We start from the raw sequence: 27,281 nt of genomic DNA, 5'->3' as shown, positions 1-27,281 counted from the left end.
TTATGATTAGGTTTCACAGTAAGTGTCACACAATTGCTGTATAATGTATGTGTGTATGATATTTTCAAGGGTTAGAGTCTTTTTAAATTATCATATGGCTCTGAGCACTATGGGACTTAACTTCTAAGGTCATCAGTCCCATAGAACTTAGAACTACTTAAACCTAACTAACCTAAGGACATCACACACGTCCATGCCCGAAGCAGGATTCGAACCTGCGACCGTAGCGGTCGCGCGGTTCCAGACTGTAGCGCCTAGAACCGCTCGGCCACCTCGGCCGGCTTTAATTATCATATTCTGGTATTTCATTCTTATATCAAGTATTGTGTCAGTTCTTATATTTTATTCTTATGTTTATTCTTCATTAAGATTTGTTGCACGCCCTTGGATGATACCGATCATAGAAACATACGGAACATAGAAAATCGAAACAGCATGAGCATAGCCCGAAGATAGGTTTGGCACAGTGACATTTCTTCGTATAAATCACACTCGGGAAAAAAGACGTTGTTATATTACCGAAGATATCATACGTTGGCAATAATTGCGCAGAAAACCACTCATAACAGATCACTGGAGCTCGTCATTGATTATGAATCACGATACACTACAGGAATTTCACGGAAAACAGTAGTAGACGAATAAGGACAACGTTATTTCAATATACTCTGGAAAGCACTCCTGTAGTAATATTCTACGGACATGGATGGATAAACAAATAACAAAAAAGTAATAATCAGATTCTATGGTGGGACCGAAAATTGTGAAGCCGAGCCACCAGTCATTGCGCCACCATTTCTACGGAACTATTTATCCAGTAATAGGTACACAGCTAACTAGAAAACTTTGAACGTCGTTTTCTCAGAAACGACGAGTTTGTACCCATAAGCCGAGACATGAGTTCAATTATTTTGACCCCACTTCCATTGAGCGAAGTCTGTGGGAAATCGGGTTATGGCACTTGCCGTGTTCTCCTTGTCAGCCTCAGTGCCTCAGGTATAAAACCTATAGATTTTGATACGGAGATGAAGCACTATTATTTGTAGCAAAAACTGTTAAAATTTACAACCTTCAGTCGGCCTCTGTGGCCGAGCGGTTCTAGGCGCTTCAGTCCGGAACCGCGCTGCTGCTACGGTCGCGGGTTCGAATCCTGCCTCGGGTATGGATGTGTGTGATGTCTTTAGGTTAGTTAGGTTTAGGTAGTTCTAAGTCTAGGGGACTGATGACTTCCGATGTAAAGTCCCGCAGTGCTCAGAGCCATTTGAACCATTTTAGTAACGTTCATGAGCGTGCAGTACTTATTTTGAAACTGAACGTATCCGACAGATAGCTCTTTACGTTCCGTTTCCACAGAATGAGATGGCTGTATCACATTGAAACCCAAAACAGAAGGTCCCCCCGTGCAGAGAGATGAGTAGCTCCAGACTCACCGCCACAGCACGGCGCGCCCCGGGGTCTCTCCGCAGGGCTCGGAAGGCGTCTGCGACGCTGATCTCGTTCTTGCTACGATCGTCGACGGCCTTCTGGATGGTGTCCAGCTCGGCGCTCACGTCCTTCTCCGACTTCTTCCCGCGCAGCCTCATCACCGCCGTCTTCGCCGCCTCTGTTCGGTGCTTGGCAACCAGAAAGTAAGGGCTCTCCGGCATCCACCAGAATATCGCCACGAATACGACGGGCCACGGCATGATGAACTCGGTCACCGCGAAGTAAGGCAGGTAGGAGCCTACGATCATCATCAGGAACGAGCCTGTTCCGCCCATCAGTGTGAAGAGCGTGATCAGCATTCCTCTGACGCGGTCCTCCGCTATCTCCACTAAGTACAACGGAATCACCTGTAGGTAAAATAGGTTTCCAATTTAATTTTCATTCATGAGTCTTAATAGCAATTTTGGCTCACAAACCCAGCATTGAAACTTCCTGGCATATTAAAACTGTGTGCCGGACCGAGACTCGAACTCGGGACCATTTCCTTTCGCGCACAAGTGCTCTACCAACTGAGCTGTACAAGCACGACTCTTCCCCCCCCCCACCCCTCGCCCACTTCCGGGCTTTACTTCTGCCAGTACCTCGTCTCCTACCTTCCAAGCTTTACAGAAGCCCTCCTGGGTTCGCAGGAGAGCTTCTGTAAAGTTTGGAAGGTAGGAGACGAGGTACTGGCAGAAGTAAAGCTGTGAGGAGGGGCCGTGAGTCGTGCTTGGGTAGCTCAGTTGGTAGAGCACTTGCCCGCGAAAAGCAAAGGTCCCGAGTTCGAGTCTCGGTCCGGCACACAGTTCTAATCTGCCAGGAAGTGTCATATCAGCGCACACTCCGCTGCAGAGTGAAAATCTCAGTCTGGAAACCCAGCATTGCTTGGATATTCATTTTGCAAAAATGCAAAAAAAAAAAAAAAAGTCACATGTCTATGTATTCGTATTATACTTTTGAAATCATGTAACAGTCATACAAAAAATATGTATAATATATGAATGTATAAGGACACTAGCCTACAACACGATTTTGTAAATGTCGGTAGGGCAACGCTTCTTCTCAGCTGTATGCACGGCTATCGTTATCGCCTGCAGCCATTTGAGCTTCGCAGTTGAAGACTGTCAAAATTGCTGCCACGTGTCAGGGATTTCATTTAGCTGAGTCGACTGAGGGAATGTCTTAGTAGTAATTAATAAATGTATTTTAAACTTCATGCGTGATGTGGCGTTTGTTTCGTGAATTCCAGTGTTTAGGACAGTATTTTGCTCCAACTGTGCAGCGCGCAATGCTGCATTTGTGTAGGTACATTCAGCGGTATATGTGGATACTGTCTGAAAAATGTACTGCGAAAAGATTTAGTAGAAAAGAATTAACGAACTTAAATGTGATGCATGATGCGGCAGTTTTTCACGCATCTCAGTTCCACGTCGTCTCATCTCCTAAACTGTAAGTTGTACAGTGATTTTTTTGTAGGTGCATTTAGGGGCATTAAGTGATTACTTCCTGCAGAATTTATTGCGAATGCAGTTAGTAGCATTGATGTGAGACATTTAAATGTCATGCATGTTGTTGTCCCCAAATAGGAAAAATCATCTACTACTTTAAATGTATCATTGTTGTTGTTGTCTTCAGTCCTGAGACTGGTTTGATGCAGCTCTCCATGCTACTCTATCCTGTGCAAGCTTCTTCAGCTCCCAGTACCTACTACAACCTACATCCTTCTGAATCTGTTTAGTGTACTCATCACTTGGTCTCCCCCTACGATTTTTACCGTCCACGCTGCCCTCCAACACTAAATTGGTGATCCCTTGATACCTCAGAATATGCCCTACCAACCGATCCCTTCTTCTAGTCAAGTTGTGCCACAAATTTCTCTTCTCTCCAATTCTATTCAATACCTCCTCATGAGTTATGTGATCTACCCATCTAATCTTCAGCATTCCTCTGTAGCACCAGATTTCGAAAGCTTCTATTCTTTTCTTGTCTAAACTATTCATCGTCCACGTTTCACTTCCATACAGGGCTACACTCCATACAAATACTTTCAGAAACGACTTCCTGACATTTAAATCTAAACTCGATGTTAACAAATTTCTCTTCTTCAGAAACGCTTTCCTTGCCATTGCCAGTCTACATTTTATATCCTCTCTACTTCGACCATCACCAGTTATTTTGCTCCCCAAATAGCAAACCTCCTTTACTACTTTACGTCTCATGCATGATGCGGCAGATTTTCACGCATCTCATTGTTCATGACGTCATATCTCCTGATCTCTGATAGATAAGTCGTCTTTAACTGCACATGAATCGTTGCCTGACAGTAAGGGATATGTGATATGTGTTCCACGTTTGGTTGAAATCCTTCAGGTGGTTAAGGTGGAGATGTAGAAAACACACACACACACACACACATCCATTTTTATAGTTTGTGTGGCTTTTGTTTGGTTGATAAAATTTTGCTTTCTCTGTTATTGAAGTACGTGTTGGAATAATTATGCCGTACCTGAAGAATGGAAGACAGCTAAAGTTATTTCTGTATGTAAAAAAAGGCAAAGGGAAAGACACTCCTAGAGGAATAGGTTTACCAAATGCAAGGTATAAATTTACAGTGAAATTCCTAACCAAATATTGCAAACATTCGCTGACACGTAATTCCAAGAAGAAGAATCGGGTTTCAAAAAGGGACGTACGTGTAATGATATGTTTATTATAAGACAGATCATCGAAAAACGTAGGAAACTGGACTCTGAAACGTATATAGCATTTATTGATTACGAGCAAGCCTTTGATAAGGTAAAAAGACCCAATTTGTGGAAAGTATTAGACACAAAAGGTTTTCCTAAGCATCTCATGGACATTAAAAATCTATACGTAAATAAAAAACAGATGAAAGTAGAAGATCTAAAATGTCGGACGATATTTTAATAAAGCAAGGTGTTCGGCAAGGCTTGTAGCTTATGACACACTACATTTAATTTACTTAGTTATGAAATAGAAATTTAAAATACACATAGGAATTAAAATAGGATCTAGCATGTTATTAAACTATTATTTGCTGATGACTATGTAATTATACAGAAAATAGAAGATAATTTACAAAAAAGCAGTAAATGTATTGAGCCAATACGCAACATATTACAACTTGACTAAATTTGCAAGTAAGACAGAGGAAATGACTTTCAAAGGAATCCAGACAGACTGAAAATAATAATAAATGAGAAAATTTTAAAACAAGTAGATCTATACCACTTGTTACGTAGGTTGTCATATTACTTTTAACTATGACAAAGACATAATTAATAAATTTAAAACTATCTGCGGAACTTTTGGAAGAGCGTTGAGAAACAAACAAGAAATGAAACGAAAATGAGACTCTATGAAGTTGTGGCTATAGCTTATTCCTGTCCATGGTTCCGAATCATGGACAACAACAACAAAAACAGAAAAATCACATAAGCATGCAGTAGCGACGAAGTTCATGATATATGTAAGGGGCTATAATAAAATGTATGGCACAAATATGAGCTTTTAAAATATTTTTAGTTAATGACAACTTAGATGAGAATACAATGAAATGAAAGGATCATATTGATAGAACGATAGAAAATAGAATGTCAAAAATAGTTATTTAGCGGCCGACTGGAAAGAGAGAAGCACGTAGACATCGTAAGAGATGGACGGATGATAGACACCGGAACAGGTGACCGTAACACCTAATCCTTGGAAGCAGATGTTGATGATAATATAATTTCATTCAATGTGAAACATCATCAGGCCTTGAGACGGACTTCCACTCCTGGTGGAAACTGTTTACTATTAGTATCTATGTGTAGTGGGTGTCTCAGGAGGAGTGACAGGGATATGACAGGAAAGATCACTGGAAGCTTAAAAGTATAGTAAACTTTGGTTCTTAAGAGCTGTGAGCACTTCTTCATCTTAGTTACCGTGGAACAAATCTCTCAAGATTTTTGATTACCATATTTTGGGAAGAGGTAACAGCGGCCAAAACAAGAAAAAATTTTCCAGCGAACATAGGCTCAAAATGCATCCCTTAAGAACTGTGAGCATTTGTTCGGTAGAAGATATGTACACTCCTGGAAATTGAAATAAGAACACCGTGAATCCATTGTCCCAGGAAGGGGAAACTTTATTGACACATTCCTGGGGTCAGATACATCACATGATCACACTGACAGAACCACAGGCACATAGACACAGGCAACAGAGCATGCACAATGTCGGCACTAGTACAGTGTATATCCACCTTTCGCAGCAATGCAGGCTGCTATTCTCCCATGGAGACGATCGTAGAGATGCTGGATGTAGTCCTGTGGAACGGCTTGCCATGCCATTTCCACCTGGCGCCTCAGTTGGACCAGCGTTCGTGCTGGACGTGCAGACCGCGTGAGACGACGCTTCATCCAGTCCCAAACATGCTCAATGGGGGACAGATCCGGAGATCTTGCTGGCCAGGGTAGTTGACTTACACCTTCTAGAGCACGTTGGGTGGCACGGGATACATGCGGACGTGCATTGTCCTGTTGGAACAGCAAGTTCCCTTGCCGGTCTAGGAATGGTAGAACGATGGGTTCGATGACGGTTTGGATGTACCGTGCACTATTCAGTGTCCCCTCGACGATCACCAGTGGTGTACGGCCAGTGTAGGAGATCGCTCCCCACACCATGATGCCGGGTGTTGGCCCTGTGTGCCTCGGTCGTATGCAGTCCTGATTGTGGCGCTCACCTGCACGGCGCCAAACACGCATACGACCATCATTGGCACCAAGGCAGAAGCGACTCTCATCGCTGAAGACGACACGGCTCCATTCGTCCCTCCATTCACGCCTGTCGCGACACCACTGGAGGTGGGCTGCACGATGTTGGGGCGAGAGCGGGAGACGGCCTAACGGTGTGCGGGACCGTAGCCCAGCTTCATGGAGACGGTTGCGAATGGTCCTCGCCGATACCCCAGGAGCAACAGTGTCCCTAATTTGCTGGGAAGTGGCGGTGCGGTCCCCTACGGCACTGCGTAGGATCCTACGGTCTTGGCGTGCATCCGTGCGTCGCTGCGGTCCGGTCCCAGGTCGACGGGCACGTGCACCTTCCGCCGACCACTGGCGACAACATCGATGTACTGTGGAGACCTCACGCCCCACGTGTTGAGCAATTCGGCGGTACGTCCACCCGGCCTCCCGCATGCCCACTATACGCCCTCGCTCAAAGTCCGTCAACTGCACATACGGTTCACGTCCACGCTGTCGCGGCATGCTACCAGTGTTAAAGACTGCGATGGAGCTCCGTATGCCACGGCAAACTGGCTGACACTGACGGCGGCGGTGCACAAATGCTGCGCAGCTAGCGCCATTCGACGGCCAACACCGCGGTTCCTGGTGTGTCCGCTGTGCCGTGCGTGTGATCATTGCTTGTACAGCCCTCTCGCAGTGTCCGGAGCAAGTATGGTGAGTCTGACACACCGGTGTCAATGTGTTCTTTTTTCCATTTCCAGGAGTGTATTTCATCGTAGCGAAGATGAACTCGTGCTCATAGCTCTTGACGCCTGCAGTCAGAACCCATGTTTACTGGACATTTTTTTCTTGTTTTGTTCCATGGTACCTCCCCACAAAACATAGAAAGCAAAGAGTTTGCAGTAAAACGCGAAGAAACAATTACACCTAAGTCACGACTAGGCGGAACTCATGTACTGACTGACCAGACAGTCGGGCATTGCGGAGGCTGGTGGAAAAAAATCACATGAAATCAGCGGAAGGAATCACTCTTGAGTTCTAAACTGCTACCGACAGTCCTTTAGAGCATCTGTGCGTATGCTGTTACAAAGAATGGTGAACAGCAGTCGGGAAATCTTTCGTAAGCCAAATATTTCTGTAGTAAATGCAAAGAGACGCTTTGGTCGTAAGAGAGTCGCCACTGGACAGAAGATGACTGGAAACGAGTGATTTGGAGCGATGAATAATGATATATCCTGTGGCAGTGCGATGGAATGGTTCAGGTTTTGACGAATACGTGCGGGTTGTTACCCACCATCATGTGCCAATAGTGTGCCGCGCGGGGTTAGCCGAGCTGTCTGAGGCGCTGCAGTCATGGACTGTGCGGCTGGTCCCGGCGGGGGCTCGAGTCCTCCCTCGGGCATGGGTGTGTGTGTTTGTCCTTAGGATAATTTAGGTTAAGTAGTGTGTAAGCTTAGGGACTGATGACCTTAGCAGCTAAGTCCCATAACATATCACGCACATTTGAACATTTTTTTGTGCCAATAGCGAGTACAGACGAGCTGGTGTTAACGAGGTGATTTTCCTGATAGGCTGTGGTCTCCTTATTGCACTTAACAAAACGCTGAATGTGGAAGGATACGAACACATTTTCCGCTATTTTGTTCTGCTTCCAGTAAAGGAACAGTTGGGAGTGCACCATGTCATGAGTCATCATGTCGGAGGCAACGTTTTGTGGACAGTAACGTTCCTGCAATGGACTGGGGGCCCAGAGTCCCGACATGAAACCAACAGAACACCTTTGGGTTGAGCTAGAATGTCAGCTTCGCTCCAGTTTCCAGGATCCATCAATGCCTTTTCCACTTTCGACTTTTGAGGACGAATGGGCTGCCATTCTTCCGCAGACAGTCAGACAACTCATTGCAAGTATCCCTAGCAGACCACAAGCCGCCATAAAGGTAGACACAATCGATACCAATGGCCAGAATAGATGTCTGGATGATTTTCATCAAACACTGTAAGGTACATTTTGTTTAAAATGGGGGCACTTTCCACCCCCCGCTTGTGAAGTAATGTTTCGGATGGTGACCAGGTGGTGCACGCACCGGCATGATGAAGCCGATGGCGAGGTTGGCGATGATGACGGCGGTGAGCAGCTCCCAGAAGGAGGAGGCGAAGCGCAGCCAGAGTGCGGAGCCCAGGAGGGGCAGCGCGCAGCTCAGCACGATGGGTCGCCGGCCGACCACGTCGACCAGCCAGGCGGACACCAGCGAGGGCGGGACGGTGGTGATCATGCCCACCGACGCCATCCACGAGCCCTCGTCCGCCGAGATGACGATGTGCGACGTGTTCTGCTGCAGCCGCGGGATCATCGGCGAGCTGAAGCCGATGAAGAGCCCGCTCGTCAGGAACGCCAGCGTAGCTGCACACGTGTAACAGCCACCCTGTCATGTCGCGTCACAAATATTGTCTGGATGGTAAGTCTCACTCTGTAGGGTGGGAAAAGCAAAACTGGCCGGGAAAATATTTCATTCGCCTTAAAACAGTGGAAATCAGTATAATGGCAGAGTTCCACGAAAGTTGTCTGAAGCACACATGTTCTAACATTCTGCGTGGTGTCTGTTTGTTCTACGTCGTGTCTCCGTGCAACGACGCTCTGAGCGTGTTTTTTTTGGGGATTGACTAGTTTGAACCTGGGACCTGTTGCTGGTAAGGAGACGCTAGACCACATGTAGAGTTCAGAAGAGTTCAGTGAGACTAGCGATGATATAATCAAATACTTAATGATTTCAGCGTCAGCTCCACTGCACTCTCTGTAAAAGAATCTTAATACTAACTAAATTTAGTTGAAGGGGTTCAAGGCTTTCCTATTTTTAGTTAGCTGGTAAAATAACGTCGAAAAAGCAGTTACGTTTACCATTGGAAATTTTATTCTACTCACAAAACATTGTTTATAAATTGCGCTATTGATAAAAGGAAATATTTTAATGCAGGATGATCAAAACCAACTGCGTTCAACAAAAATGTGAACGAATATTCCCTGAATGGGTTTCCAAGTTTTACAATGGATCGAAGGATGACCTGTGCCATATCACATCTATAATCTAGATTTAAGTTAAGTCTCATAAAAGAGAAAACTACCAAAGTGGTCTACAGTGACCCTCAATTATCTTTAATTACTTATCCAACTTGTCGTAAATTACAGTGGCTGATGTGGCTTCTCAATAATTATATAACAGAAAAATCATCGCGTTTCAGATTTTAACTTCACGTAGCAAATGTGAATACCATGAGCTTTAATTGACGATCGACACTAGAATTACGCAAAATGGGGATGTAACAAATGAGACTTCTGCAGTTCTGAGTGAAGCCTTATGCGCTCAAAAATGCGGCATCGCGTGCGTTCATTACCTTGTCGGTCTTTAGGCAGAGTCAGGGGGCGGCGGGCAGCACAGCTCCATGTACCTCGCCGTCTCGGAAGCAACTCTCTCCTAACTTCTCCTTACTACAACTTACCGAAGTTGGTTTAAAAAAAGCTATCTGGCTGTGTTTTCAACTGACCAATCAGGGTCTCAATGTTAACCTTAAGCTCCGCCTACAAAATTCTGTCTATCCAATGAGAAACGTTATACTTTTCGTGGTGGGGCAATGTTTTTAACGTTCGCAACGTAACAGAGACGCTAAAAATTCTCACGCTAAAACTTGCAGCTGGTGTGGCCCTTTTAGTGTTATCGTAAGATCTATACTGTTCTTCTGGAGGGCTCTATCTTTTAACATGGGCTGGGGGGCGGTTTTGGCGGTCATCTGGCGACGTGGGTGTCCGTCCCTTATCGTAGGGTCTCCTAGCCTACACGATTCTGCCCTCGGCTTCTGTTCTCGTTTCTTCCCTCGGATCTGCGTCTGTTTCACGATGGGAAGGTATGACATGAATTTAGGCGTTCTTGTGTTAGTTTGTGGTATTCCACTTGCTCACTCGTTGATCGTATTACTTTGGTTAATTTAATGTCAGGATTTATTTGGAACTATGTGACATACTACCGGATTTGCTATCATGTCAGGGTTTTCATAGAAGTTGTTGGATTTGCCTGACACCTCACAATGTATCTAAATTACTATGGAGGTTTTTTGTGGTTTTCAGGGCGCACAACTACAGTGGTCATTAGTGCCCAGACTAAGTTATGAATGCACTGTGAGGCACAAGGTTAAAACAGCAACTAAAAAGGACAACACTATAAAAGGCACATTGACAGGCAAGGGATTAAAAGAAAACAGCATAATCAAATGTTCTTAGACAGGTTTGTCAAGTGGATAAAATGAAGAACGCGAGCAGCTGCTCCTGGGTCATCCGCTAAAATGTCATCCAGAGTACATAGCAGGTCAAGATCAATGTGCAGTGTATTAAAATTCGGACAGGACGTTAAAATGTGGCGGACCGTCAGCAATTGCCCACATGGGCAGAACGGCGCCGGCGCAGCCGTCAGCAGACGGCGATTGCTGAACCGGCAGTGTCCAATCCGTAACCGAGCCAAAACGACGTCCTCCCGCCGAGAAGGGCGTGAAGAGGTCGTCCAAGCCGTGGGGAGAGGTTTCAAGGCCCGAAGCTTGTTTTCAGTAAGTGTAGACCAATCGGCATGCCAAAGCGATAAAATGCGCCGACAAATGACCCTGCTAAAATCAGATGAAGGCACACAACAAGAAGCTGTCCGAGGCTGGAGGACCGCAGCCTTGGCCGCGGCATCTGCAGCTTCGTTCCCAGGGACACCGACATTGCCAGGAACCCACATAAAGGTAACCGGAGAATCGTCGTCCGCCAGCTGCTGAAGAGAGCGTTGGATCCGGTGCACGAACGGGTGAACCGGATACGGATCACTGAGTCTCTGGATGGCGCTCAGGGAAACAGAGCAGATGACATAAGCAGAATGTCGGCGGCGGCGGATGTAAAGAACAGCCTGACGGAGGGTAAACAGCTCATCTGTGAAGACCGAACAATGACCATGGAGCCGGTATTTGAAACTGTGTGCCCCGACAATAAAAGAACACCCGAGACCGTCATTGGTCTTAGAGCCATCTGTATAAATGAAGATCGTATTAATGAACTTCGAACGAAGTTCGACAAACCGCGAGCGGTATACCGAAGCTGGGGTAACCTCCTTTGGGAGCGAGCTGAGGTTAAACAATCATGACGGAATTACAAAGTTTCTTTCATAACGAGAGTAACAAAATAAGGTGTTTGCATTTCCCGTTTGAAATTTGATATGAAGACACTCACTGTTCTGATAGGCTATTGCAGAGTTAGTACTTTGTCCAACCTCCGTTCTACCAAATTATCTCAACAATCCTCTTCGGCACTAATTTTGGTAGTGTTTGTAGTTCTTGCAGTGAAATTGTCACCCATTCTTTTCTCGTATCTTTCTTTTCCGCTTATACATGCACTCAAATTGCCTTCCATTGCAATGAACACACCTTGCAAGTATTTCACAATAGTTTTTCCCAGAGTTCAAATTCGGGATACGTGCAGGTCTGAGCAAGACAGGCGTATCTCTATGATCAAACCACTTTTTGGTTCTAGGAGAACCATACAGAGATGCATTACCTTGTTGAAACATTAGACTTCCGTTACCTAGGTCCTCAAACATTATTATTAATACTGTCTGCAGCATCTCAGTGTACATATTAGAGTTCATTCTAGAGTTCATCAAAGAAATTCGTGGTTTACCTTTAGTGCGGAATGCTGCCCAGATCATAACGCTTACACCACCAAAATTTCTGCTGGTTCTTACCCGCTACTCTATTCTCAGGTCATGCCAGTAATACTGAAATCCATCCTGCCCATCTTAATTAAACATTTTCTCACCACTGACTATCACTTTAACCTGTTCTGAAGTCCATAACGTGCGTTTTTCAGGAAATTCTAACGTGACCTGCTTATGTTTGATTCTAAATGAGAGTTTCTGCAGTCGTTTCTTGATTGCAGGATGTTTGTCATGTGACAAAATTTGTCATACACGTATGGCAGTACTGGAAACTGAAAATCAGCTAGAATTGAGAAGAATAACCGTTTGTGGCCATTGATTTGCTCAAAAGGAACCCTTTCCATGCCTCAGATAATTTTCTGCTTTGCCCGCATTTTCCGTTCTGCCCACATGGTGCCCCTATGTAACGAAATTATTAGCCACTGTACTTGAACAGTTCATCTTTCTGGCAATTTGATGATTAGGGAGTCCCATTTCCCTGTAAGTACAAATTTTTTTTATTTTCCATCACGTGACAATTGTTTTCAATATGGCATTGTCACAATCGTGGTTTATGTAAACAAGATTCAGTGTCGCTAATGTTGTCTGTTTCTTATCTGCCTTAAAGGGATATACACATAACCTAACACAGCATAGATCTGACTGCTTTTATATCAAGCTCCACTCTCTACCAACAGAATCGTTGATGTCTTGTAATATACTGTACTACTGATATAAAATGCGATACTATTTGACTGCATTGCTTATACATTGTCACGACTATCTCAACAGACAGTGTTAATATTCCTGCATTAAACCGCTCTTCATACTGATTTCTACTCTTTCATAGGAAAGCTAACTTACATCGTCGCCATTCAGGGCAGATGGTGTAAGTTGAGTTGCCTTTCTTGAGGTGTCGAAATATTTTCTGGGCCATTTTATTTTGCCCATCCTGTACATGAGAACTGTCAGTCACTGAACCTAAACTGTCGCAGTTGTTTACAGTAAAACAGTGCTGCATCCGTACCCACTGTCGCTAGTGAAACTGCACTCAACTCGGAGGTAACTGGTTCGAATAATGAGCTGTGGAAGAAAGTTTCGCCTCCTGTATCTGGCCGACAAGAGGAATGGAGGTGGTGTCGTACAGTTGCAGACCACCAGTCTGCGTGTTCCAATGGCTTGGATTAAATTATGGCGTACTTCATACTGTCTCATGGAATGTCGGCATCTGATTTTGACGATTGTCATCTGTCCGTCGGTGAAGATGTTCAGCCCGGCGTTCTCCTTGGTTCCGTTCGAGAGGAAGAGGGTATGTGCCAGCACCAGGTTTCTCACAATCCCTTCTCTCATCATCAAGCAACAGAAACATGACACTATATTATACAAAAAACTGTAACAGCCACACTACACTTTAGACACAACTCCCATACACTACGTGCAGGACGAAAGCTCTTTCCGGTTAGGAGGCCGAAACTACCCCTCGTCTTGTCCTAGCCAACAATGACATAAGACGGTCTTTTTTTTCACAACTAAACTTGATTCCACCGAACCATTTATATTAACTATAAGCGAATTGTTGCCAAATGTGTCGCTCTGGCAGGCAATGTTGACTTTTGATTGAGCCAAAGTTGCTACAATAGGGAATTATGCTGATTATGCACCTTTCAGTTTCTCCATTTGTTTTGCTATAAAATATATTTTCTTCTCACACAGTTACCTATAGTCAAAGCGTCAGTATGTTTTGAAATTCTGTTCCCTTTCCAGCCATATACTGCGAAGTTCGTATTGTGGCAAACAGAATCCCTTGCCGCCTCCCATTATGATCATACTTCACCATCCACTCACAACTATCCTGGCTACGTGCAGACAAGTGTGAGTATTTACGCATATTCACAACTTTTTTCCCGTATTACAATGTCTTTTTATGGAAGAATTCCAAAATTTCGCTTTCTTATCAAGGTATATGCCATAATAAAACTTTTGCACTCTTTCTTATGATTTTCACTGTCACTATAATAATAATAATAACAAAAATTGTTATTTATGTCGTTATTAATGGCAGTATTAATAGTAATTCTATTAATATCATTAGTTCCTGTTCAATAAATATTATTGAAACAAATAAACTTCAATATAATTAAATTTGGTTCAGATCATCCTTTCTCTCATCTTTTTACCATTATCACAATTTAAGTTATTGTAATCACTAGACTATTAATGAAACTTCAATGCAATAAAGATTTCATGCCTTAAAATATTCATCCATTGTCAGAGACGGTGTAAAGTCCTTAATGTTACCGGGTAGAGTAAATATAAAAAATCAAATGAAATATATTATAAATGTTTTCCTCCTCCTTTTCTTCATTTCATGTCCGGTCAAAATGAGCATGTGTCCGCGTCGTAGACCTTTTTGTTCCTTATAGTCAGCTAACAGCGAGCAGGGAGGAGTATATGTGAGTGTAATTACAGCTATGCAGTTTGCTTCGTTACAAAGAAGAGCTTTCTGAAAACCATGATTGGAGCTGCAGAATTCGATCGATTTTATTGTTGTATCTAAATTGAGGATGGCTTGTGATTTCTAAGAGGAAAATTATATATTGCATTTATACTCATGGGCCATTTCTATTTTAAGAATCATCTTCATTGCAGTAAGGAATGTAGGTCATTGTTGATAGCAACAGAACAGTTAAGTTCGACGAGCACAGAGAAGACTACAAGCCGTTGTCCTGTGGGGGAAGCCACCCCACTTCCCAAGCGAGGCGATTTAGAAAAGTCAAGGGTAGCCTCAATCAGTATTCACGGACGAGGATTTGAGCACTGTTCTCCCAAAAATTTGTCCAAGATCGTAATTACCGCAACAACATACTAGGTTTGATAATGCGAGGGCGTATCACTTACTTTCCAATATGTGCAGTAAAAACGAAGAATTTTGCATGTGCGAAAGCTTACTTACGAAAACTGATTGATCTGTAAATAGCAAACCACTGAGAAACATAAAGTCAGAAAGTTCCGCTAAAGTTATGAACTAATTCATTTTACTGATGCCAAACCCAATATTGATACAACTGACTCGCCGCGCGGGGTAGCTGTGCGGTCTCAGGGCGTCTTGTCACGGTTCGTGCGGCTCCCCCCGTTGGAGGTTCGAGTCCTCCCTCGGGCATGAGTGTGTATGTTGTCCTTAGCGTAAGTTAGTTTAAGTTAGTTTAATTAGTGTGTAAGCCTAGGGACCGATGACCTCAGGAGTTTGTTCCTATAGTCCTTACCACCATTTTTTTTCTTCTTGGCTATCAGTATCTGATCGCTACCATAACTATCACATGGGAGTCGTAAAAATGGTCTGGCTACCCTGAACACAAACTGTCGAGAAGAAATAATCCGAGGGTATCTGACATGATTCCTGTTCCTTTAGGAAACCTGGCAGGTGTGTCGATTTCTCATATTCTGTTTAAAGATCCAAAACTGCGTATGCCACAATGGTAGAATCATACTACAGTAGTTTCAGGAACATGATAATGCGTCCTGTTTGAATCAGCGGCTCACAGACTTTCCGAGTAGCAACGTTATTCATCACGTTTTGAGTGTCACCGATTGCCCAGTCATAGCTCGTAGATTACTTCCTGGAAGTGTACATCGGCTCCCTTTCATCACAGCTGTCCTCTTATGTGCGAAGAATCTGTATCTGTCGACAATCTCTGCTTGTCCAGTCCACCTATGAATTCAAATTTCCACCTCAAAACAGCCAGACACACAACTGTACCACACTCTCCCAGCCCAAAGCTACACTCTGAGTCTCTCTACTAAGAGCCATGATTAGACGATTATGTATCGTTCATTTTTAATCGAATTTATACAGAGTAGTCATACTGTAAAAATTGTGCAACTTGGACTCAAAATTAACGATATATAATTTTTTTAAGTACTAATACATTTGATGAGTATTCTCGATTCGATTATATTGGCATATTTATCATCCCGTAGAAATATAATGCTACGATTGAAATAATCAGTATCTATCTAGCGCAAACCACTTCAGAAATTTTCAATTAGAAATTACTTTTCGGTTTCATTACCTTTGTGGCAGCAGGAAGAAGTCACTGGATCTGGTATTAACTGAATCAAGAGACTCTCGCAACTGCTTTTGGAAACTAAAAGTACGAGTCCCATAGTACCACTGTGACATCTGATATCATGGCAGCCAGGAAACCCTCAGAGTTACTCGATTTCCCTAGACCTCCGGGAAAGAATACAGTGGATACTCAGCTGACGAAGCATTGCCAATACTGTTTCGTACATTTCCCAGGTATGTCTTAGGCCGTAACACCTAAAGCCTGAAAGAGGGAAACAATTGTGAAGCGCCCGAAGAGAATGCGAATGGATCAGGACATGACTAGGGTTTATACAGTGCTCAGTACTGCTCAAACTCTGCTCTCCCAGGACCGATGACCTCCACTAAAAGTAAATGAACCCTGAAGAGCAAGCCACAAAGAACTCTTTATGAACGCTAAAGTCAAATACAGAAGATCAAGAGGAACTTGACGGAGTGGAGAAGTGGAAGAATGAGCACTGTACAGCGCTAAGCCAAAAGGAAAATAATAGTTGTTCAGAATCGATTAAGTGGACCTCATCTTAAAAAGCGTGGAAGGCAGCTTATCACTATCGTTGCTTAAAATATTTGTTGAAGGAGGAATGGACGCTAGAAATGAAAGATAAGAACAGGTCTGGAAGTGCAAAGATGAAAGATACCGATACTAAGGTTGGCGGATGATATTGTCATTTTAGTTGAAAGTAAAGTAGACACAGAAGAACTGTTTATTATAACAGTACGGTTAGTATGCTAGTCTCAAATCTTTTAGAGTATTAGAACACGTCATTTTAAAACTCGAAAACGTCATGAATGTTTCGAATGTCTTTAGAGCGGTGCTTTTTAGGAAGCAAAACTGATGGATTCTGAAGATTGCAAGCCTATATACAGCGTCCTATTGCGGGTCTCACGTGAGAAACGACTTCGCTATTCCGGAACGTCATTGGATAATAGTACAATGTTAGGATATATGTCGGGCGTAGTTGGACGTATTGCGGAAAGACTGTACTAATATAACAGGTGGTTGGCAGCCAACAGCGAATCAGCAGCATGGACCCAGAGGCAGCTTCTTCATTGAGTAAAATTTCATTGGCAGACGGCAGTTCTATTGAGAGCTCTTGTTTATGTAGTTGAAAGAGGATCTTGAGGACATACTGGGCTCACCCTTTTTCTAGTTGCAGATGATGGATTCATCGAAGCTTTCGAGCAAACAGCACTAAGTTTCCATGCCATTGTTCCCACACCGAGCGAGGTAGCACAGTGGTTAGCACATTGGACACGCATACGGAAGGACGATGGTTCAAATCCGGGGCCCGCCATCCTGATTTACTTTTTCCCGTGATTTCCCTTAACAGCTTAAGGCAAATGGCGGCATGGTTTCTTCGAAAGGGCACTCCATCCTTCCCTAATCAGAGCTTGTGATCCGTCTCTAATGACCTCGTTGTCGACGGGACGTTAAACACTAACCTCCTTCTCGTCCTTTGTTCCCACGTGGTTGACTAACGTTCTTAGGGAACATGCTGGTCACATGACTGCATGGCAGCTCTGATGAAAATTTTGACCCCGTTTTTTGAGGCTGCCTAATATCCAAAAGAATTTTTTCAAAAACAACTAAACATATGGCCAAGCACAGATAAGTGATGAAGGGAAAAAAGAGTCTTCGGTGTGGCCGAGCAACTAAGATCAGTAGCAACCGAGAAAGCTACCTGTTTGAGGGATACTCAATAAATGTAAAAGAATTCTTGTCACAGATTTTATTTTATTGAACATAAAACTTCCTTACAGGATCATAAAACACGAGTGCAGCAGATAATACACTGCACTAAGAACTAACATAGGAGCACCACACGGGAAGCACACGAGATGAACAAGAACAGCACCGACAGACTCTCAGAGTTGCTACTATAGACCAACACAAGGAAATAACGTCTATTAAACATAGCTTCTAAAATGCGTGCCTAAAAATGTATGAACGGTTGTTCAGTAAAAAGAGACGTGTTTCACGGTGCCCATAGCTCTTAATGTATGGGGTTTGGAGCACAATTTTTACTGTACAGTTTTTTCTTTCTTTTTGTCAATATCACATCTCAAAATAGAAAAAGTAAAGATTCAGTAGAATAGATGTGCCTCAGAGTAGTAAAGATGAATAAATGGCCATAGCTCATAAGGTAGCATTTTAGAGCCCATGTTTGCTAGACTTTTTTTCTTGTTTCGGCCCATACTACCATCTCTGACAGTTTGTCAGTGGAGTTCCGGTTCACCCTGTATACATTTATGCTTAATAAAATCCCGCGTCCGGGCATCCTAATTTTGGTTTCCCGTGATTCCCCTAAATCGGTTCAGGCAAATGCCGGGATGGTTCCTTTGAAACGGCACGGCCGACTTTCTTCCTTAATCCGATGAGATCGATGACCTCTCTGTTTGGTCTCTTCCACCAAATCAACCAACCAATGATAATTTTGATGTAAAGCCACGTCGGGTTAATACAAATATACGCCTACGAGTTATACTAAAGAGACAGAGCGAAGATGTTATCTGTTATAGCCATGGTCGAATGACTTTCTTGTATTTACTAGGGGAACATCTTAAAATATTTCATTTTAGTTACGAGTGTCTGTTTCGGTGCGCAGACAGCATATGCCTAAAATCTACTATCCAATACTAATGAGATAGGAATGTATATTTTTACGAATGCAGATTTTAAAGCTAAGCGAGTCGACCTTAAACTATAAGTATTGGAATCGATTCCCATTACTGCATACAGTTTCTGACCTGTCTTGAATTCCTATTACTAGAGCAGTTTACTTGAGAGAGATATTCCAGTTTAACTGCAATAATCATGCTGAATTAATACTGCTAGTGTATACAGCCAACTTCGCTTAAAACTGTTACTGACATAAATTTTCACTTGAGCAATGCGAGGCACAAATTATGGGACAGTAATAATATTATCAACGACCGTAATACACACAACAACAGCAACAATAACGACAGTAAAAGATTAGATGACTTGAACCGAAATTGATAGGTGTTTAGGAGAACATTCTTGGTCTTTTGAGATCATCTTTGTACGCAGCGCGCGATAGTATGCTTGGCGTTCTCTACCTGCAAACGCAGCCGGCCACTGTAGAGGAACGCGTGATACTTGAATCCCAAACATGGTACTAGTCTATCGTAGCTCCAGACTTATTTTTATATGCAACTGTACCTCCACTTCACCAGCTGTCAACGATAAGAGGAAATCAGAACGACTTTTTTATCGCGTTTCATCGATCACAACGTAATGCGATATCATATAATGTTTAGACACTGGGAAAGACCAATATTTTTTAGAAGAGACCTGTAACACCGAACGTTTTAGCTGCCCAGTGCAGCCTTTTCAATCATTGCTGGGTGATAAAGTGTCTCGGAAACTGAGAAGCGGTTTTAGAAGTTTTCAGTTAGACGGAAAGTTGCCTTTGTCACAAGAAACCTTAGAACAGATTAAGGCGACGTTCTAAGGGCATTCTAGCGTATTTTGAACTGGTAAAGAAACAGTTTTTGTCAATAAACCGCGTAAGAAGACAAACTTTGTCAGCTTTTAAAAGCAGCTATACTTTAAACATGTCGCCTTGCAAGATATAAGTTGAGTTAATGAATGAATCGCGGACATTACTAAGTGCGTATTAAAATAATTTGATTCTATCCTGCAAGTGACATGGCGATACGTGACGCGTTCTGGGGTCATATTTCTGTGTTCCCAGCAGATTTTTACACCGCTCCTCACAAGCGACTACTGACCAAATTGCGTGTCTGTGTAGAATCGCCTTAGTTGTGCCACTGGATTAGTTATCTCTTATCAGATAGGTCAAGCTCCTGGATACCGATGGGAAGTCATCTAGTGAAAGCGAAGAGACATCTGTGGTTCCACACGGAAGTGTTACAGGTCCTCTGCTTTTCTTAATCTATATAAACAATTTAGCAGACGATATGATCATCCCTCTCTGTTTGCAGATGATGTTCTCGTTTAACGCCTGTTAAAGTAACCAAAGGATCGAAACGAACTGCAAAATGATTTATACAAGATATCTGTCTGGCTAGTAAAGTGGCAGTTCACTTTAGAGGATAAAAAGTGAGAGGCCTCGACATGAACACAAAGAACTCTTTTTTAATTATGTATTTGAAGTTTCTGCTAGCAGTCACTTTTTATTTTATGCTTAATCTAACATAATGCAACGCGTTTCGAACATGTTCTGTTGATCATCAGGTGTTTATACATATATACAAACATATAGAGAAATCTTACAAGGAAGTAAAAATCTACTTCAGCACCAACAACAACCTAAGTAGGAAGCTTATTCACAATATAAAACCACCAGATACAAGTCTTGATGCATCTGACATTTACAAAAATTACCTGCAGCCAATGTAATAAACATTATATCGGCCAAACAGGCAGAAATTTCAGAACCCGATTCAAAGAACATTTAGACTGCTACAGGCTTGATAAATGTAACAAATCAGCAGTAGCAACTCACATTAAAGACACAGGCCACCCTTTGAAAATCGAAGACAACCTCGAAATTTTGCACAAAACAGGAAAAAGTAGAAGAATGGAGATCATGGAAGACATGGAAATTTTCACACGTAACACAAAGCATGGAGATAACATTCTTAATGAAATAACCGAATTCAAAAACTCAAAATTCTTTAACAGTCTTAAGCCAGTTCTATCTCAACAGATTCAAGATACGTCAATGTAAATAATTGACTACAAATCTGTCAGTACCAAGAATATCGATACAAAACCTCGATAATCGATACAGACTCAAATGCTACAGTCCTCCATCTTGTGTTGTGCGTATGACATCGAAGCAATTTTTGCAGTGAATTACGTTGGCAATCAGTGACAAACAATAGCTCCGCCATTACATCAGTGATGCAAGTGAAGCAGCAAGATGACGAAATTGTAAGTGATCAACTGTCATATAAAAGCCTTTTACACTATTTTCGTAACACATAACTGATGCAATTCTATCTGCATCCTGTACAGGCTGTGATATACACAGTCAACCACAAGGAAGAAAACGAGCAGAAGACATCACTGATTTTGATTTCTAGCCATACACTGCCCCCTCCTTCCCCCCAAATGCCACACCAGCAGTTACAGTAAAAAACAATGGACAAAGAGTTCTAGATTAATCTAGTTTAAGACTGTTTATTTTTAAGTAATCTTTCTCTATATGTATGTATGTATAAACGACTGAAGATGAACAGAACATGTTCGAAACGCGTTGCATTATGTTAGATTAAGCATAAAATAAAAAGTGACTGGTAGCAGAAACTTGAAATAAATAATTATCCCACACAGTCACGGTGCACGAACATAGCCATTATGGCTGAAAATAACAAAGAGCTCTGTTCGACTACACGACCAATGACAGAAATTTAAAGCTTGTCGATTCAACTAAATATACGGTGCTACGATTACCAACTTAAATTGAAACCATCACATAGAGAAGTTTGTAGGAAAGGTGAACAAAAGACAGCGTTTTATTAGCATAACACTTAGAGGCCGCAACAAGTCTACTGAGGACACTGCATATATTGCGCTTGTCCGGCCGTTTCTGTAGATTGCTGCGCGGTATGAGAACATTACCAGACAGGTTTGACGGAGGACGTAGAGAAAGTTCAGAGATGGGCAGTTCATTTTTATTATCGCTAAATAGGAAGTGAGCGTCACAGATATGGTACACGGTTTGGGGTGGCAATCATTAAAACATCTACATTTAGACCTACTTGACTAGATTTTCATGTTCTCGCGGTCACTAAACGCAAACTATTAATCCTAAAGAAAAAGGAACAGAACCTTTTTGCAGGAAATTTAAATTTTGTTCTGGGGTGGGTTTTGGATAGAGGCCATAGCTTTTGAGTTATTTAAGAGAAACATACAAAAGTGACCTTCAAACGCAACCCCACTCCCACACTCAGCCCCGACCGGTCAGCGTTTCTAGTATGTTGTTTGCGGTACTCCGTCCTACCACTGAACAAAAATTTGCGACTGCACGAATTATTTCCAGCATTTCATCTCCTTTGGCCTAAGTTGAGTGACCTTATTACGCCACCTGCTTAGGCAAGCACTTACAAATAGTAAAACCGACGTTTGTGCAAATTTTACCAAACAATTTCGTGAATTTTAACAGCATAAAACAGACATTTACGTCGCTGTATTTGCCAGGCCTTCTGACTGCGAAACAACTGTTCTTGTAGGAGTTAAGTTTGGATCGAATTGTAAACGTCATTAGTTTTAGCGTAACGTTTACAAAAGTCGTTTTTCTTTCATATCCTGACAGGCACGTTTAAATTAACACTGTTAACGAAATAACCGACTGTGCCGGTGCCTTAACAGCGCAATTCGAAAAAAAGGCGAATATCGGGAATAGTTCGCGTAGTTGGAATCTTTCGTTTAGTGGTGGGAGGAAGTACCACGAACTACATACTAGAAATCATGACTGGTGAGGAGTCAGAGTAGGGGTAGACGTGCGTTTCAAGGTAATTTTGTACGTTTTCTTGAATAAATCGAAACCGCGGCCGCCAGTGAAAAGTATTCCAATACAAAACGGAGCTATATTAAGTTTACTAAAAAGATATTGCAACCACAACGGAGGGTTAAAGTTAGATATAGTTGGAATTAGTGAAGTTCGGTGGCAGGAGGAACAAGACTTTTGGTCAGGAGATTACAGGGTTATAAATACAAAATCAAATAGGGGTAATGCAGGAGTAGGTTTAATAATGAATAAAAAAAAGATATTGTTCATGTCCCCCCCTTGAACCATGGACCTTGCCGTTGGTGGGGAGGCTTGCGTGCCTCAGCGATACAGATGGCCGTACCGTAGGTGCAACCACAACGGAGGGGTATCTGTTGAGAGGCCAGACAAACATGTGGTTCCTGAAGAGGGGCAGCAGCCTTTTCAGTAGTTGCAGGGGCAACAGTCTGGATGATTGACTGATCTGGCCTTGTAACATTAACCAAAACGGCCTTGCTGTGCTGGTACTGCGAATGGCTGAAAGCAAGGGGAAACTACAGCCGTAATTTTTCCCGAGGACATGCAGCTCTACTGTATGATTAAATGATGATGGCGTCCTCTTGGGTAAAATATTCCGGAGGTAAAATAGTCCCCCATTCGGATCTCCGGGCGGGGACTACTCAAGAGGACGTCGTTATCGGGAGAAAGAAAACTGGCGTTCTACGGATCGGAGCGTGGAATGTCAGATCACTTAATCGGGCAGGTAGGTTAGAAAATTTAAAAAGGGAGATGCATAGGTTAAAGTTAGATATAGTGGGAATTAGTGAAGTTCGGTGGCAGGAGGAACAAGACTTTTGGTCAGGAGATTACAGGGTTATAAATACAAAATCAAATAGGGGTAATGCAGGAGTAGGTTTAATAATGAATAAAAAAATAGGAGTGCGGGTTAGCTACTACAAACAGCATAGTGAACGCATTATTGTGGCCAAGATAGACACAAAGCCCATGCCTACTACAGTAGTACAAGTTTATATGCCAACTAGCTCTGCAGATGATGAAGAAATAGATGAAATGTATGACGAGATAAAAGAAATTATTCAGGTAGTGAAGGGAGACGAAAATTTAATAGTCATGGGTGACTGGAATTCGTCAGTAGGAAAAGGGAGAGAAGGAAACATAGTAGGTGAATATGGATTGGGGGGAAGGAATGAAAGAGGAAGCCGCCTTGTAGAATTTTGCACAGAGCATAACTTAATCATAGCTAACACTTGGTTCAAGAATCATGAAAGGAGGCTGTATACATGGAAGAAGCCTGGAGATACTGACAGGTTTCAGATAGATTATATAATGGTAAGACAGAGATTTAGGAACCAGGTCTTAAATTGTAAGACATTTCCTGGGGCAGATGTAGATTCTGACCACAATCTATTGGTTATGAACTGCAGATTGAAACTGAAGAAAATGCAAAAAGGTGGGAATTTAAAGAGATGGGACCTGGATAAAGTGAAAGATCCAGAGGTTGTAGAGAGTTTCAGGGAGAGCATTAGGGAACAATTGACAGGAATGGGGGAAAGAAATACAGTAGAAGAAGAATGGGTAGCTCTGAGGGATGAAGTAGTGAAGGCAGCAGAGGATCAAGTAGGTAAAAAGACGAGGGCTAATAGAAATCCTTGGGTAACAGAAGAAATATTGAATTTAATTGATGAAAGGAGAAAATATAAAAATGCAGTAAATGAAGCAGGCAAAAAGGAATACAAACGTCTCAAAAATGAAATCGACAGGAAGTGCAAAATGGCTAAGCAGGGATGGCTAGAGGACAAATGTAAGGATGTAGAGGCTTGTCTCACTAGGGGTAAGATAGATACTGCCTACAGGAAAATTAAAGAGACCTTTGGAGAGAAGAGAACCACTTGTATGAATATCAAGAGCTCAGATGGCAACCCAGTTCTAAGCAAAGAAGGGAAAGCAGAAAGGTGGAAGGAGTATATAGAGGGTTTATACAAGGGCGATGTACTTGAGCACAATATTATGGAAATGGAAGAGGATGTAGGTGAAGATGAAATGGGAGATAAGATACTGCGTGAAGAGTTTGACAGAGCACTGAAAGACCTGAGTCGAAACAAGGCCCCGGGAGTAGACAACATTCCATTAGAACTACTGATGGCCTCGGGAGAGCCAGTCCTGACAAAACTCTACCATCTGGTGAGCACGATGTATGAGACAGGCGAAATACCCTTAGACTTTAAGAAGAATATAATAATTCCAATCCCAAAGAAAGCAGGTGTTGACAGATGTGAAAGTTACCGAACTATCAGTTTAATAAGTCACAGCTGCAAAATACTAACACGAATTCTTTACAGACGAATGGAAAAACTGGTAGAAGCCGACCTCGGGGAAGATCAGTTTGGATTCCGTAGAAATGTTGGAACACGTGAGGCAATACTGACCTTACGACTTATCTTGGAAGAAAGATTAAGAAAAGGCAAACCTACGTTTCTAGCATTTGTAGACTTAGAGAAAGCTTTTGACAATGTTGACTGGAATACTCTCTTTCAAATTCTGAAGGTGGCAGGGGTAAAATACAGGGAGCGAAAGGTTATTTACAATTTGTACAGAAACCAGATGGCAGTTATAAGAATCGAGGGGCATGAAAGGGAAGCAGTGGTTGGGAAAGGAGTGAGACAGGGTTGTAGCCTCTCCCCTATGTTATTCAATCTGTATATTGAGCAAGCAGTAAAGGAAACAAAAGAAAAATTCGGAGTGGGTATTAAAATTCATGGAGAAGAAGTAAAAACGTTGAGGTTCGCCGATGACATTGTAATTCTGTCAGAGACAGCAAAGGATATGGAGGAGCAGTTGAACGGAATGGACAGTGTCTTGAAAGGAGGATATAAGATGAAAATCAACAAAAGCAAAACGAGGATAATGGAATGTAGTCGAATTAAGTCGGGTGATGCTGAGGGAATTAGATTAGGAAATGAGACAGTTAAAGTAGTAAAGGAGTTTTGCTATTTAGGGAGTAAAATAACCGATGATGGTCGAAGTAGAGAGGATATAAAATGTAGACTGGCAATGGCAAGGAAAGCGTTTCTGAAGAAGAGAAATTTGTTAACATCGAATATAGATTTAGGTGTCAGGAAGTCGTTTCTGAAAGTATTTGTATGGAGTGTAGCCATGTATGGAAGTGAGACATGGACGATAACTAGTTTGGACAAGAAGAGAATAGAAGCTTTCGAAATGTGGTGCTACAGAAGAATGCTGAAGATAAGGTGGGTAGATCACGTAACTAATGAGGAAGTGTTGAATAGGATTGGGGAGAAGAGAAGTTTGTGGCACAACTTGACTAGAAGAAGGGATCGGTTGGTAGGACATGTTCTGAGGCATCGAGGGATCACAAATTTAGCATTGGAGGGCAGCGTGGAGGGTAAAAATCGTAGAGGGAGACCAAGAGATCAATACACTAAGCAGATTCAGAAGGATGTAGGTTGCAGTAGGTACTGGGAGATGAAGAAACTTGCACAGGATAGAGTAGCATGGAGAGCTGCATCAAACCAGTCTCAGGACTGAAGACCACAACATTGTTCATGTTTTCTATAAGAGTAATAGCGAGAGAAAATGAAAATAACGCGCGTGGTTTTTGAAGACAACACACAGAATTTAGGGTTGCTTAAAACAACAAAGGTAGCGACAGTGAAACCACTCTGTATATGATTGCTGAGTATTGTCATAGTAGGGCGACATTTTTGTTACCATCAAGATGCAACTCGATTCATATATATATATATATATATATACACGTTTGTTGAAGTACGTCGTGGTTTTCGACGACACATTTGGGCCGATCAACGATTTCCTCCATCATTCGCTCAAGCCTGTTTTTCTCTATACGTTCAACGGAACCACATAGACAGTTTCATACGTGTGGCTGTGATTATTGAACCGGAAACTGATGTAACTCACTGAAGACACTGCTGTGTGTGGGATACCACCTTCCTCACTCAACCTGTTCTCTTTTATGTTTTGCTTGTAATAAAATTTCCGATATTATGTGTAGTTAGAAATGAAAACTGTCTAATTTACTTTTAACATTATTTGTCAACAATTTATTGGATAGCGTAGTCGCTAAATAACAAGTTGTATGTGCAGAGCTGTTGGTGCGGACAAGGTGGTATGTCCGTTTATAGTGTCTTGTGAACAGAGGGTGCCTAGATGTGACCGTAACAAATAGTAGTATTTGCTGTCATACAGATCTGCGTTTACAAATCAATATGCCACCAAAACCTCTTTCATTTAGAATGGTAAGTTGTGATAGATCATTCGGTATCACTGAGAAGAGAAAAAAGAGATGCAAGACATTGATTCCAGAAGGCAGCAGAAATGATTCGAAGTGGTAACAATGAAAGATTATGTGATTATGATGGAGGATGAGGACTTCTTTGACCTTTCAGCAGAATGTGACGAGCTTGTGAATACAACTCCTTGAAAAATTAGCTCCCTCAACTGGATTAGACTGTCAAGAAAAAATTTTCCTGAAAAAAAGAAAACAAGAGTCATTGAATGACATTGAACTGTGGACGGAGCACAGAATTTTTTTTAAAAAGGACTATCATTCAGGTCAGTCACTAGTTTGCAGCGCTTGTAACGCCTTGAAAGATGACCGTTCATCCTCATTTTTTATGGTGCGTATTGTAACGGAACATATTAAAGGCTTTACTGTGCCGAAGTATGTGATACCCTCCAAATTCAACCAGTTTAATGAGTATTTATGATT

General features: G+C 42.3%; 1 protein-coding gene across 1 annotated transcript in view; it reads right to left on the bottom strand.

The window, feature by feature from the left end:
• LOC126188539 (facilitated trehalose transporter Tret1-2 homolog) overlaps positions 1-27,281 on the bottom strand; it is a 44,669-nt gene that overhangs the window by 6,329 nt on the left and 11,059 nt on the right. The window contains exons 2-3 of the mRNA XM_049930139.1: positions 8,297-8,613; positions 1,431-1,832 (exon numbers count right to left, since the gene is read on the bottom strand). Of these exons, the coding sequence (XP_049786096.1) occupies positions 1,431-1,832; positions 8,297-8,613 (719 nt within the window). The remainder of the gene's footprint in view (positions 1-1,430; positions 1,833-8,296; positions 8,614-27,281) is intronic.

This window comes from Schistocerca cancellata, chromosome 5 (assembly GCF_023864275.1).
Source record: "Schistocerca cancellata isolate TAMUIC-IGC-003103 chromosome 5, iqSchCanc2.1, whole genome shotgun sequence".
Taxonomy (NCBI): Eukaryota; Metazoa; Arthropoda; class Insecta; order Orthoptera; family Acrididae; genus Schistocerca; species Schistocerca cancellata.
Note: the sequence above shows the minus strand (reverse complement) of the source record. Positions and strands in the feature narration are given on the sequence as shown.